The 11808-nt window shown below is 48.8% G+C and overlaps 3 protein-coding genes across 3 annotated transcripts; 2 read left to right on the top strand and 1 right to left on the bottom strand.

The window, feature by feature from the left end:
* Positions 1–44: 44 nt before the first annotated feature.
* I303_106401 (uncharacterized protein) lies at positions 45–1889 on the top strand (the record flags this gene model as incomplete). The annotated part of the gene is made up of 6 exons (XM_018411600.1): positions 45–81; positions 164–618; positions 721–890; positions 962–1117; positions 1187–1359; positions 1507–1889. The coding sequence occupies 6 exons, from the start codon at positions 45–47 to the stop codon at positions 1887–1889; spliced, it is 1374 nt and encodes a 457-aa protein (XP_018259412.1).
* A 555-nt stretch (positions 1890–2444) lies between these two features.
* Positions 2445–4447, bottom strand: I303_106400 (uncharacterized protein; the record flags this gene model as incomplete). Its single annotated transcript, XM_018411601.1, has 4 exons — positions 2445–3996; positions 4063–4147; positions 4209–4321; positions 4377–4447. The coding sequence occupies 4 exons, from the start codon at positions 4445–4447 to the stop codon at positions 2445–2447; spliced, it is 1821 nt and encodes a 606-aa protein (XP_018259413.1).
* A 5954-nt stretch (positions 4448–10401) lies between these two features.
* I303_106399 (uncharacterized protein) lies at positions 10402–11762 on the top strand (the record flags this gene model as incomplete). The annotated part of the gene is made up of 2 exons (XM_018411603.1): positions 10402–10584; positions 10680–11762. 2 exons carry the CDS (start codon positions 10402–10404, stop codon positions 11760–11762), a joined length of 1266 nt encoding a protein of 421 aa, XP_018259415.1.
* Positions 11763–11808: the final 46 nt, after the last annotated feature.

The following is an 11808-nucleotide window of genomic DNA, read 5'->3' as shown; positions in this document are numbered from 1 at the left end:
TCGGAACGCCTCGGTCGCACCCAGGCTCTCATGGACCGATGACAATGGGCTCTCAGCGTTTGCTACAGTACGACTCAGGCTGTGAGTATCTCTCACCGTTTTGCTTTGAGTGACGTCTCTATCGTTACTTAACTCGATCACTTGCTGATCTGCCCGTCTTCAGATCCCCTATACGGCGTCTCATTTTCCAATTCATCTTCCCATCCTTCCCGGATAGCATTGACCACGATAAACTCTTCTGCCACCAACAAGCTCATAGTAGTTGACCAACAAGATCCCTATTCTCGCCATAATCCCCACCATCATCACCACAGTCATCACAGTCATAGTCATCATAACCCCAATCAGGACTTTCAACAATTAGCGAGCACTCCCCTGACTTTTCCAGCTACCAAAGTGGGATGGGAGCCGCGCGAGTCACTCAGCGGCGTCGGATACGGGGATAATGGTGGTCGGGGAGAATTGATAGCTACTTCGGGGGACGCTTTGCGGTTATTCGAAGTTACGAAAGAGTGGAATTCCGATGGAATGGCAAGTGGATATATAGGGAAGAACGGTTGGAGCGAGTCGGAAGGTAGTTCTAGCTACAGTGTCAAGAGTCGGAGTATGTTGACGAATGTAAGTCCAGCTCTCACCCCATGGTAATCCTTCGCATTTTTTTGTATGTACGTATGTACGCCCTCCGCAGTCTCGCTAATACTCGTATACCTCTCGGAATAGAGTAAAACACCTCACGCATCTTTACCGCCCGTAACATCCTTCAGCTGGAATCCAAAGGCCCCTCATTCGATAGTCACCTGCTCGATAGATACGACGGCGACTTTGTGGGATATAAATACCTCTCAAGCCTTGACTCAGCTAATAGCGCACGATCGGGCAGTGTATGATCTGTAAGTGCTCCTTCCTCCTTCCAGGCATTCTCTTCAAATCCATAAGCTGAATCGAACTGGATGTGCATCAGATCATGGCTACCAGACTCTTCAGATATCTTTGTATCAGTCGGTGCTGATGGTTCATTACGAGCGTTCGATCTTCGTCAATTGGAACATTCAACCATCTTATACGAATCAAGTAAAGACACCCCTCTAGCCAGAATAGCATTCAGCAAGAAAGAACAGTAAGTCTTGATCCACCTCTAGGAGTGAGGTGTTATGGCTGACGAATAGTGACCTCTCACTGCGAATAGACACATGATGGCTTGTTTCGGATTAGACGATAACAAAGTCCTTGTCCTTGACATGCGCAGTCCCGGACAACCCGTCGCCGAGCTGGTCGGACATACCGCGCCCTTAGGCGGACTAGCTTGGGGCGCACCAGGGCGAGGAGATTCGACAGGCGGAGGGTGGATAGCGAGTTGTGGTCAGTATCAGTATCATCCTTTCTGCTTCCTCTTCTTCCTTTTCCCCCTCTTCTCCCTATTCCTGTGTTCTAGGGGAATGTTCTTGAAGGAGACAAAGCTAATTGTTTTTCATCATTGCATAATCGATGTTTCCGATACCAAAACAGGCGATGATAGTCAACTACTGCTATATGACCTCACTCAACCATTACCAGAATCCCGACCACCATCAACCAAACCAACTAATTCTCATCAAACATCCCGAACAAACTCGTCGAATCCTTACGGCGCACTATCCCCTCCCATCACTCCAAATTCACACGCACACGCGCAGCGTCCCCTCTCGACAGGCCAATCTCAATCACAGTCGAGATCCCGATCCCGAGCTGACAGCTCGACGACGGGGACTAGTGCAAGTGGGGAGCCGATAGAGATCTTACCTGTCAAAGCGTGGAACGCCCAGACCGAAATCAATAATTTGGCATTCAACGAGAAAGGTGATTGGGTAGGATGTGTTAGTGGGACCAGGTTGAATGTTTTGGCTTTATGAGGGAGAGAGATGAACAGGCTCGAATTGACGTCGCCGAATCATTGATCAATGAAAGAACGGACGCCAGCTCCAAATTCGCGAAACGAAACGAAAATGAAAATGAGAATGACACTAAAAATGATCGAATGGTATACCGTCATTTGTGTTACCCCTTCCTCATCGCGGCACAGCGATTTTTCTTAGAGATACACCAATACCAAAATCAATTGCAAGACCAGTACCAATGCTCATTGCTTGACCTCCCACCATATACCCTGCTTTTTCATTCATTCACAGTCTGCACTCGGTCCCCAGTTCACGTTGGCACGTTGTAGAATATCATATCATGAATCGAATGATCGCAATCATGAATCAAATCAAATCAAAGCATCTGCAATAAGTGTGCCTGTCCTCTTGCTGCGCGTGTTTGGCACATGCTACATTGTATTCAGACTATTCGGAATTCACACGTCATTCGCTATTTCTACGGTATGAACTACGAGTAAGCGGCTTTGACCTCTTTTCTTGATCCCTTCAGTGTTTTCATTTCCAACGACCAGTATAACGTGGTCACATCTACAACACTACCCTTCTTCCTAATTCACCCAATTGCCTCGCGTCTTCTCCTTTTCCCCAATCTTTCTTAATTTCATTCGGACTATTACTTCCACTCTTCCTCCCTGCTCCTGCTCCTGCTCCAGCACCTCCGCCAGGACTTATTCTTCCTGGACTAGGTAAGACACCATCGGACCCACCACCACCACCACCGACACCAATTGTATTCCCATTCGACCTCTCATCAAATGTCGTTCTGAGGGGCGGTAGTGTTAAGCCTGGGCCATTGGCAGGTGTAGAAGAAGCGCTATGGCCTTGCCCTTGACCTTGGGTCTGTCCCTGTCCTTGGTGGTTGAGCAAAGTGGACGAGATTGACATCTTAGGTGATCTGCCTGAAGCCGAAGCCAAATCATTGGGATTCGCCGGAGGCTGTAATCTGCTCGACTGATTCGGAGAGATATCGGCACCTGACCTAGATGCGTTAGATACATTTCTCGAATGCCCGCCGTTCATGGGGCTTTCTCCGGAAGGGTACCTTCTAGGATCGGTATTCCCGTCGAGTTGAGGTTGATTCCTGTACTTCACCTCGGGCGATAATCGATCGGGCTTGGTATCTTGGTAAATTGGTCTCCCGTGTGAGCTATCCGGACGGGAATAGGCGAAAGGATACTGTTGGCTTGGCGAATCCCTCGAGGACGGACCGTCGATCATGTGATGAGAGGCCGCAGCACCTTCAGTGGGTGTAGTGGGGACTGCCAACGCAGGGTTTCCAGAAGATACGGAAGAGCCAGTCGACGGTGGGTACGATGTAACTCGATTGGCATTTCGGGATTGCATTCCGTATGGGTGGTATCGTTCGCTACCCGGTGCTGGTTGATTGGGGTACATTGGCGGCACCGACATGTGTCTTCCGGGGTATCCGGCTGCGTTATCGTACGGATCTCGGCGGGGCGCTTGCGGATATGGTGGGGTGTACGGAGCAGAAGGGCCTCGTAAGTTGCCTTGAGGAGGAGGTAAAGCGGGCGAAGCTCTGCCATCGAATCGATTCTGAGGGTACGGAGGCGGCGGGAAAGGTCGGCCAAACATACCATCGCCTCTAGGGGAGCCTGGTCTGGGCGAAGGAGCGGGATAGGCAGTTGGCGGTACCACCACGGAATATGGCGGGCCATTAGGCGAGGATACGGCGGTGACAGGCGCAGATTGCGAGGGAGGTATAAAAGCCGTTCCAGAAGCTGAAGGTGGTCTTCGACCTGTCGCCCCAAACTCTTGCTCTCGTCGATGTTCCCATTCGGGCCATATACCAGGTGTCACTCGCAACGAGGACAGAGCGGGGAGCTGATGTGGCAAAGGCAGCGGATTATGAGCGTCACCTTGTGGATTGTGCTTGCTCGAGTAGGCTACGACGTGGAACTTCTTCAGTTTGCCAGTGACGGGATGAGTCATCGTAGTGGAATATGTCTGCTTGATGAGACTTTCCGTCCGACGGGACGAAGAAGGTCCAGGATAGTATCCATTGGGTTGTCCGTACGGGGAATCGGATCTCGAGGGAGGGGGCGAGAGGGATTCGGATGATCTATTCGAGTGAACATTTTTAGTAAACATGCTTTCGTCGTAATGCCAAGGTGAGAATACGACTAACTCGGTGTAGACCAAGAACCCGCCACCCCCTACTCTAGATGCACCCCATCTTCTACCATCCGTCCATCTGCGCATGTTTGTTTCCTCTAAAATGATGGATATCTCGTCAGCTCGTTTTCTGGTATAGATGTTAAAACTACAGCTTACCTTCTTCCCATACCCAGACCGTTCCAGGCCTAATCATTGCTCTTTCGTGACCTGTCAATCGTCTTGTCACTCGCGGTACGATACCTAATCTGACGGCTTCCAGAATATGGATGCTACAAGGTGGTAGATTAGCCGAAGCTCGGCGAAGTTCAAGTAAATAGTACTCACGCGTCGACAGGTGATTTGAGCGCACATATAGCAGCAGGTTGCTGCGTGGAGGAGCCTTGATACATCTCCATGGCTAAAAGTATTGGTCGATGGTCGACCGAGAGATAGAAGGAAGATGTAAAGTGTAAGTGAAAAGATGGAAGAAGGAAGATGACGTGAATTTAAGGTTATCAAGGGTATTGAGCTGAGCTGAGACTAATTAAGTTCTCAGAGGTGATCCAAGCGGTTGATGTGTGTCCGTGCTAGTGTATTCCGAAGAGCGGACCGTGTAGGTTGATGATCTTAACAGACTTCCGAGTCGGGATACAAGATCGTCACTGTGATGCTGTGAAGAGTGGAGTCGACGGTCACGACGGATATAGCGCTTCTTGAGAACTGGCCGAAGCGTAAGAATGTCGAACGTGTAATGTTTCAGCCTTGCCAACGAGGGTCGTGCTGAATTGAAACGAACGGAAAGGATTTTACCGAGATCCAGCAATCGAGACTAAGGAGGTGAATGAGGAAAATATACACAAGAGAAGTAGGTCGAGTTGATCCCCTGGTTGACTCTGTTGTAAGGCGATTGGTCTGGATCGAGGTCAACTGTGAGGCGGCAGAACACGATAGTCGGTGGTCGTTGTCGTTTGTCGTTGATACGACTTACTTGGTGCCTTGTTGAAAAAGCTCTGGATGATGTCAGACGGTATGTATGTCTATCCAACACAACCTTACTAACTGGATCTCAATTGATTTTGTGAATCTAGCGTCAAAGTCTAAATCGTCCGTCCTGATCAGTGGGAATCTCGAATCACAGGGGTGATACCGAGTTATACGTAGGGTGGGGTGGGAGCAAGTTGTGATTCAGTCGACGTGGTCTGAAGAGGCGTAGACGTTAGGTCTGTTCGTGGTCGAAGCTGAGATTGGTTGTTTTTCTCTATGGTTTCGACTGAATTATTTGAGCAGATTCCAGGCGTTCGTTGTTTTGTCGTATTCGCGATTATCTGATGTAAGTCTTGACTGTATTGACGCCTATGATGTAGATGTAGATAGAGATGTGATTCAACGTTGATCGAGTGACTCTTGTCTTGTAAAGCGATTAAATGTCAAGTTGAAAATTGCTTGTGGATTGTTCTCACAACGAGATTGAGGAGAGGGAAGGGCAAGAGGAGGAGAGGGGGGTACGAGGGGCTAGTAAGTATATGTATATGTAAGATCTAACTTTAAGGCTCTTTTCGTTTCTATCGCTTGTCGTCGGTAATTGAAAGAGAGTATGTAAGGTATATGTTTATTTTACTTTGGTTTGACTTTTCTGCCCTAAATTTGCTTCCTCCCGATTTCGATGACGATCCAAGTCATTAACCTTCTGAAGCCGAAAAATTAGGCTAAAAACTTCATCGTGGCTGGGATGGGATGGAACCAGATCAGGTCAGATGTTATGTCGGATGGATGGATGGACAGACACGACCTACGACACCTACGTATAGTGAATGGGCGGGTGGGCTTTGATCGAAACAAGGGTAATTTTCAAAGCCGCAGCTTCTGCAGGACAAGTAAAGTAAGTTAAGCTATATTTGGGTGTGTCTTTTCCCTTTCCCCTTTAAACGAACATGCACTCTGGACGGACCCTTTGTAACGAGTGTCACAGCGTTCATGTCATACGTCTCGCATCATCATCGTATCCTTTCCGCTATCACTTGGGGGCGAATAAACGAATGAAGCCCCTGTGCGTGTGCATGTGCTTGTCAGGGATTGCGTAATAGTTTAATAAAGGGAAGCTAAAAAAGATCCCAAGAAACTAACTCTCTATCGCACGAATTCCCCCCAAACGGTACGGTGCGAGGCGTGTAGCACCAAATAAGGGAATAATTTTCTTCCGCTGTTATTTTATTCATTTGCCGATAATTTGACGTGCGGTATGTTGCCAACATGTTACTGCCGCGACATCGCAAGGCTGCGAAGGTGAAGGTGGAGGCTAAGTAAGACATGTACTCCTTTTTGACATACGTTTCGTCTTGTCTCGGTTCTTGGTTTCGGTCTTGGGCTTTGAAGTTCCCGATCCTAATATTGCGAAAATCCCAAGCACAAAGCACAACGGACAGAGCGCAACGCGAAATGCAGGAAGCAAAGCCAAGGGGCGGAAGGAAAATCCTAAACGGATCAAGCTAAACTTCCAGGGCTATTTTTACGGTTGTTTGGCTTTACTTTTGCAATCTACCGAAGGGGGATCTGATCTTTCTTCTCCGAGGCGAAGCAAGCGAAATCAAGTTACGCAGCCCCTCCCCAGCTCTCAGTGAAGATCACGTACTACCTTCCCTATATTCGTTCTATTTTGAGGCCGAATACTTCCGTCCGCGCGGTGATATAATCACTTCGTCCGTCCCCTCAGCATATACCAGCATATGATTGTTTACGCTCCGAGACGAAACGAAACGAAACGAAAGGCAAGCTTGACACTCACGCCCACTTCCCGGCGTGGGCAAGCAGATCAGACAAGTAGAAGCGAAGACCTGGCCACCAAAAAAGCGGGAAACGGTAACTTGAAAAGTGCGTCGGCGATAGAGGGGGATCACCCGAAGGAAGTCAGAGTGAGGTACGCAATGCAGTTACAGCACTCGTAGGTGTAACATGGGAATTCCTAGCCAGATTAGGATATTCTTGAGTGGTTTCATCTTTCGCTCGGCTCTTCTCGTTCTTTCTTTTCTTCCGATCGGTCGTTTGGAGTTCGATTTCATCATTCCGTGATCTCATGTCAAAGCCAAGCGTCTTAGCCTTATCGTGCTGATGTGCAAGATCTTCACCTGCATTTGATGTGTCACTATCACGCGTGCGCGCACCTCCGGAAGATGAGCGGAGTGAGCCAATCTAAGAGCGGTACCATTGGCGAGCGGATAATCATGCCGCGGCGGTACTCTCAGATCTAGATCTGCTCTCACTTTGATAAGTGAAGCGCAATAAGATGTTGTTAGGCGTTTCTCGTCCGCTGATGAGAGTGATCTACAGTCCGAGGCACCCATCTGTCTGTCCCCACAACAAAATATAGTTCCTTGCAATCCGTACGATCGGAGGTGGGATCGTCATCTTAGGCAATCCCGACAACTGCAAATACTGCAAATGTCTAGTTAGGGTTATCGGTGCTGGCTGATGAAACAAGCCTAAATACAATTTGAGTTTCGTTCAGATCCCGAGCAAACTCGTTTAAGCTTGACAAGGTGAAAGCGAGCTCACCTGGACCCGCGACCCTTAGCACCTCTCTCGTAATGTGAGATCCAGGCATTTATACGTGGTTTTCTCCATTGGGTAACTCGGTCAAAAACATGCCGCAAGGTCCGCAGTTTGATCGAGTGTCAGGATAATCCCTCAAATTAAGGTATAGCATTAGCGTCATTCCCTCTTCTCTCGGACCTGGCCACAACGCTATACAAGGAATTAACCGATTCTGATGTCTCCACTTAGTTCGGCGTGTCTCGTATATCTGCATTCTCGATACTGGACGATGTTCATATTTATATGTACATATGGGAGCGTGTGGCACACTGAGACCGGCGAGATGAACATTATTGATACAGATGAGTGGACCCATGTCTACGTACATGCATACAGACAATTTTTCGCGTTGCGTCGCGCAGTGCTGGTCGTAGTCGTTTCTCTAGGGCATCCGCGTGAATTGGGAAGCTAGAGTAAAGAGCAAACACCGTGAAAATGTATGGATGTCGACTCCTCCCTTTTTGGCAGTCGACCTTTGTCAGCTAAGCTTACAGATTAAGTCTAAGATTGAAATGCATCCGACGAACAACCTTAGCTTGTGAGAGACACATGTATATATCCGTGGCCGTGGTCTGATCTGATCACGCGTGTAGGTGCGGGAGTGAGTAGTGTTGTGTTTCATGATTTTTACAAGATCCGCCGATAACCGTTGTTAGTATGTTAATATCACGCTTTGCAGGGGGCTCATGGTATCATTTTAGCCTTTTTCTAGATCTCAAATCCGGCATTTGATCAGATCACATCTCTATTTTTCCAGCACACGTACGTACATACATCCATCTCCACTGCGTTTCAGGTCAAGTATGTGGTAATAGTAATGTAGTATGTACTTCTTTTCCCGGACACTTCGGAGAGGCATCAAAATATCAAAATCCCACCCTTTCACTTACGCCTACGCCTACGCCTACGGAGCGGTGCAGCCCAGCTAGGCTTCTGATGAGCGATCCAAAACAACCTGCAAACCGCGATCTTCACATCATCGGGAGAATGGACGATCCGCACAATTCGGGGAATATATGGTGCACCTTTCACATCCAGCCTAAAGTGAAATGTGGCGGCGGCGGTGGAGCCATCGCGGCGCCATTCTACGAGCTTAGCGGCTACTCGGCGGAACTGGGTAGAGATAGCTATGTTGGCGCAGCAGCGAATATCCATTCCCCGGGCTGTCTGAGAGGACATCTCGTCTGCTTGGCGGGCGATACTGTATGTATCAGCCAATTGGACGGGGACAGACCTCAAAGGGGAGAAGGGAGAGGGGTCAGTGGAGGAGGGGGGAGACCAACTCCGCAGGGCCCAATTACTAATTGATTCAATCAATGACTTCAGTACTTGCAGATCGCTTGAGCTGAGGCCTGCTGAGCGAGAACTCAGCCTCGTACTTCCAGTCCAACACGTGGTTGTGTGCATTCAACCGACGTGGAGCATTGTGAAAAACCAGGCAGAACAGCATCGCCATATTTCAGATCGCACATCCTCATCATCAGATCCGGGATCCGCTTCACACCGCCAGAGGTCGGGACGTGCAGGTCTAGTCACAGCCGCAACTCGTGAATCGTATAGACTGGCTCCATCAATATCAGGTCACAGTAAACTGCGTCACCAGACCTTCAAATCAACTTCTTTGACTATAACCTTGCATGACTAGTCCCCGCGATTCTGCTTCCAGGAGTACAGACGGGGCATTTGCGTCCACGTCCACGAAGACCATGAAATAGTATGAGAATGGTACACACAAATTGGATGACGCTCGCGGTTTGGAGCGGGTATAAGAGATCGCGACAAATGTGGTAGACCTTTCCCATGGCAGCCAAGCGAATGATTGATAAGAACGGGGAAAGGTCTAGACGATTGGCACAAAGTGAAAGCTATAGGACAACCGTGTATGTGTCATAGGGATCTCGCGGTTCGAGTGTGATACCAGGAACCTGCAGTCATGCCACAGAGGTCCTTCGTGATAGAAAAGCGTGTACTTGGATGGAGGCAGGGAGAGATTTTAGCTAAGAAGGTACGCTGAGAAAGCTTCATTCTCCGTTGCCACAGAACAACGACGGCCGATCCTTCTTTCGGTTGTGTTGCTCATCTGACCTGGCAGACTGCTGGAGCAGGTAGCGTTTCTATCCCTTCCTCATCTGCACTTGTTCCTCTTACACATGTCCTGCTACCGCCCACCTCAACCCTGTTCCGTCGTCCTCCCCCCCTCCTCCTCCCCTGACTTGGCTCGTCTCGCCTGCCTTCGCCGAGTGCGATGATCCTCCCTATCGCTCTCGCACTACCCCCGTCTCGCTCTTTTGAGCGCCTTATTTCGACTCCCTTCTTCCTGATTTCTGTACCAGCTTCACGTAGGGCCTTTCGGCGGAGTGTCAAATCGCCTGCAGCTGATATCTGCAGAACTGAATGACACACCAGCGAACCAAAGTATTCTGAGGTCAGTTTGTGGATTGATATCTGACATCTGATTGCACAGATATCTTGGGAAAGTCCTAACGCATGCACTTGTGATGACATAGCTGCATCATTCCAAACCTGTTTCAGCGTTTCAGCACCCCAAAAGAGGTGCCACTTGTAATGTTTTGGACCTCCACCCAATCCGTTCCTGTTCCTCGTCCTTTATTCGCCGCTCATCTGATGATGTCAACAATGAAGGCATCTTCTCTCACTGCTGCACTGCCATGTTTTTATATCTATCTGCCTCTCCGTCATGTTCTTGTCAGAGTCGCTCACTTGTTCTTCTGTCCTAGTTGAAAGTTATTGATGCACCGCGTCGTGGCGTGGTGAAGAAACAATGACCGCCGCGAGAAACGTATACGAGATACCTGGACTATTCTCTAATATACTCAGCTTTGTAGACCGAGAACATTTTTGGAAAGTCCTCACCCTCGAGAAAACCTCGTTCGACGCTGCCGTCAGGGTACTATGGAGGGACGTGGATTATCAGACAGCTAAGAAAGCTCTGAGAAGGCATACCGTGAGTGTCCATCCTGCATAACTCTCTCACAGGTCAGGGTCAACTTACACTTTGACGGATGTGAGAGAAGCTGATGTCAGCTTACGTTTTCTCAGTATCGCTCACAAGTGTATAAACAGTCGATTCGCTATGTGACGTTGCACGATTCCGACCCACCCAAGGAGAAAGACGAAGCTTCCCAGATGGATACGATAGAATACCTAGTCAGGAACCTACCTCTTCTAGTCAGAGCTGAAAAGCGGTCGAACGCAAGAAGGGGAAGAAGGAAACATGATTGGACTATTGAGAGAATAGGGGAAGGTCGATATAAGGTCGACATACTTTTAGAACTGAATCTCGCAGAGGAGCTGGCGCTTCGACGCACAAGACCTGGGGACCAACAGTACCCAGGGCTGGAAGTGGAGCGCAAGTTTAACGTTGTTCTTGAAGCTCCGGCTACCACGCGAGGACCTCCGACACTAGCTTGGGGCGCATTTGGGGATGCTTCCGAGATCGATCGACTGGTCCGAAGATATATATCATACCTCACCAATCCCAACAAGCGAGACTCAAGAATATGCGGTATCGAAATATCCAAATTCTACATGACACTCGGTGATGCAGTCAAAATGTTCGCTCTTAGAAACCCAGACCAAGACCAGGACGGATATCACCTCCCATTTCGAGAGATCAACTTGAAGACGCTCAAGCCATTTGAGATTGATGACTTTGAGGAATTCTGCGAAGCTTTCATGGAGAACCACGGCGATCAAGTGGAAGTTCTGGCTTTGGACAATTATCGAATAGCCAGTAGATTGAGGTTGAACAAGATCGACAGTGTTTTCACCTACATATCAGAAACGTTCCCCAACCTACATCATCTCGAGCTGCCGTTTAGTATCGTTGGGCAGGATCACAAATTCATACCGGTCACGCAGATCCGTGTCGCTCGATCGTTGACAAAAAGTTTGGGAAACCTCGAGAAGGTGGTCATCAACATATACAGTGGCGAGGGAATGGGTGGGCCGGACGCTCGGTATCCTTTTCCATTGGAAGACGTCGCTGCCAACTTGGCAGCACTCGGTGCGAGGGAGACTTGTAAATACGAATTAAGGAATAACAGTCCGACATTCATCGGGATGGACATGAGCAGGAGATTGAACAAGGAAGTTCACGATATTCAACGGATACAAAGGTGAATAAGTCGCACTGGTAACGGAAGTGACATGTCCGATTGACATTCAT

Source organism: Kwoniella dejecticola, chromosome 8, assembly GCF_000512565.2.
Source record: "Kwoniella dejecticola CBS 10117 chromosome 8, complete sequence".
Taxonomy (NCBI): domain Eukaryota; kingdom Fungi; phylum Basidiomycota; class Tremellomycetes; order Tremellales; family Cryptococcaceae; genus Kwoniella; species Kwoniella dejecticola.
This window is presented reverse-complemented; position numbering and strand designations above follow the sequence as displayed.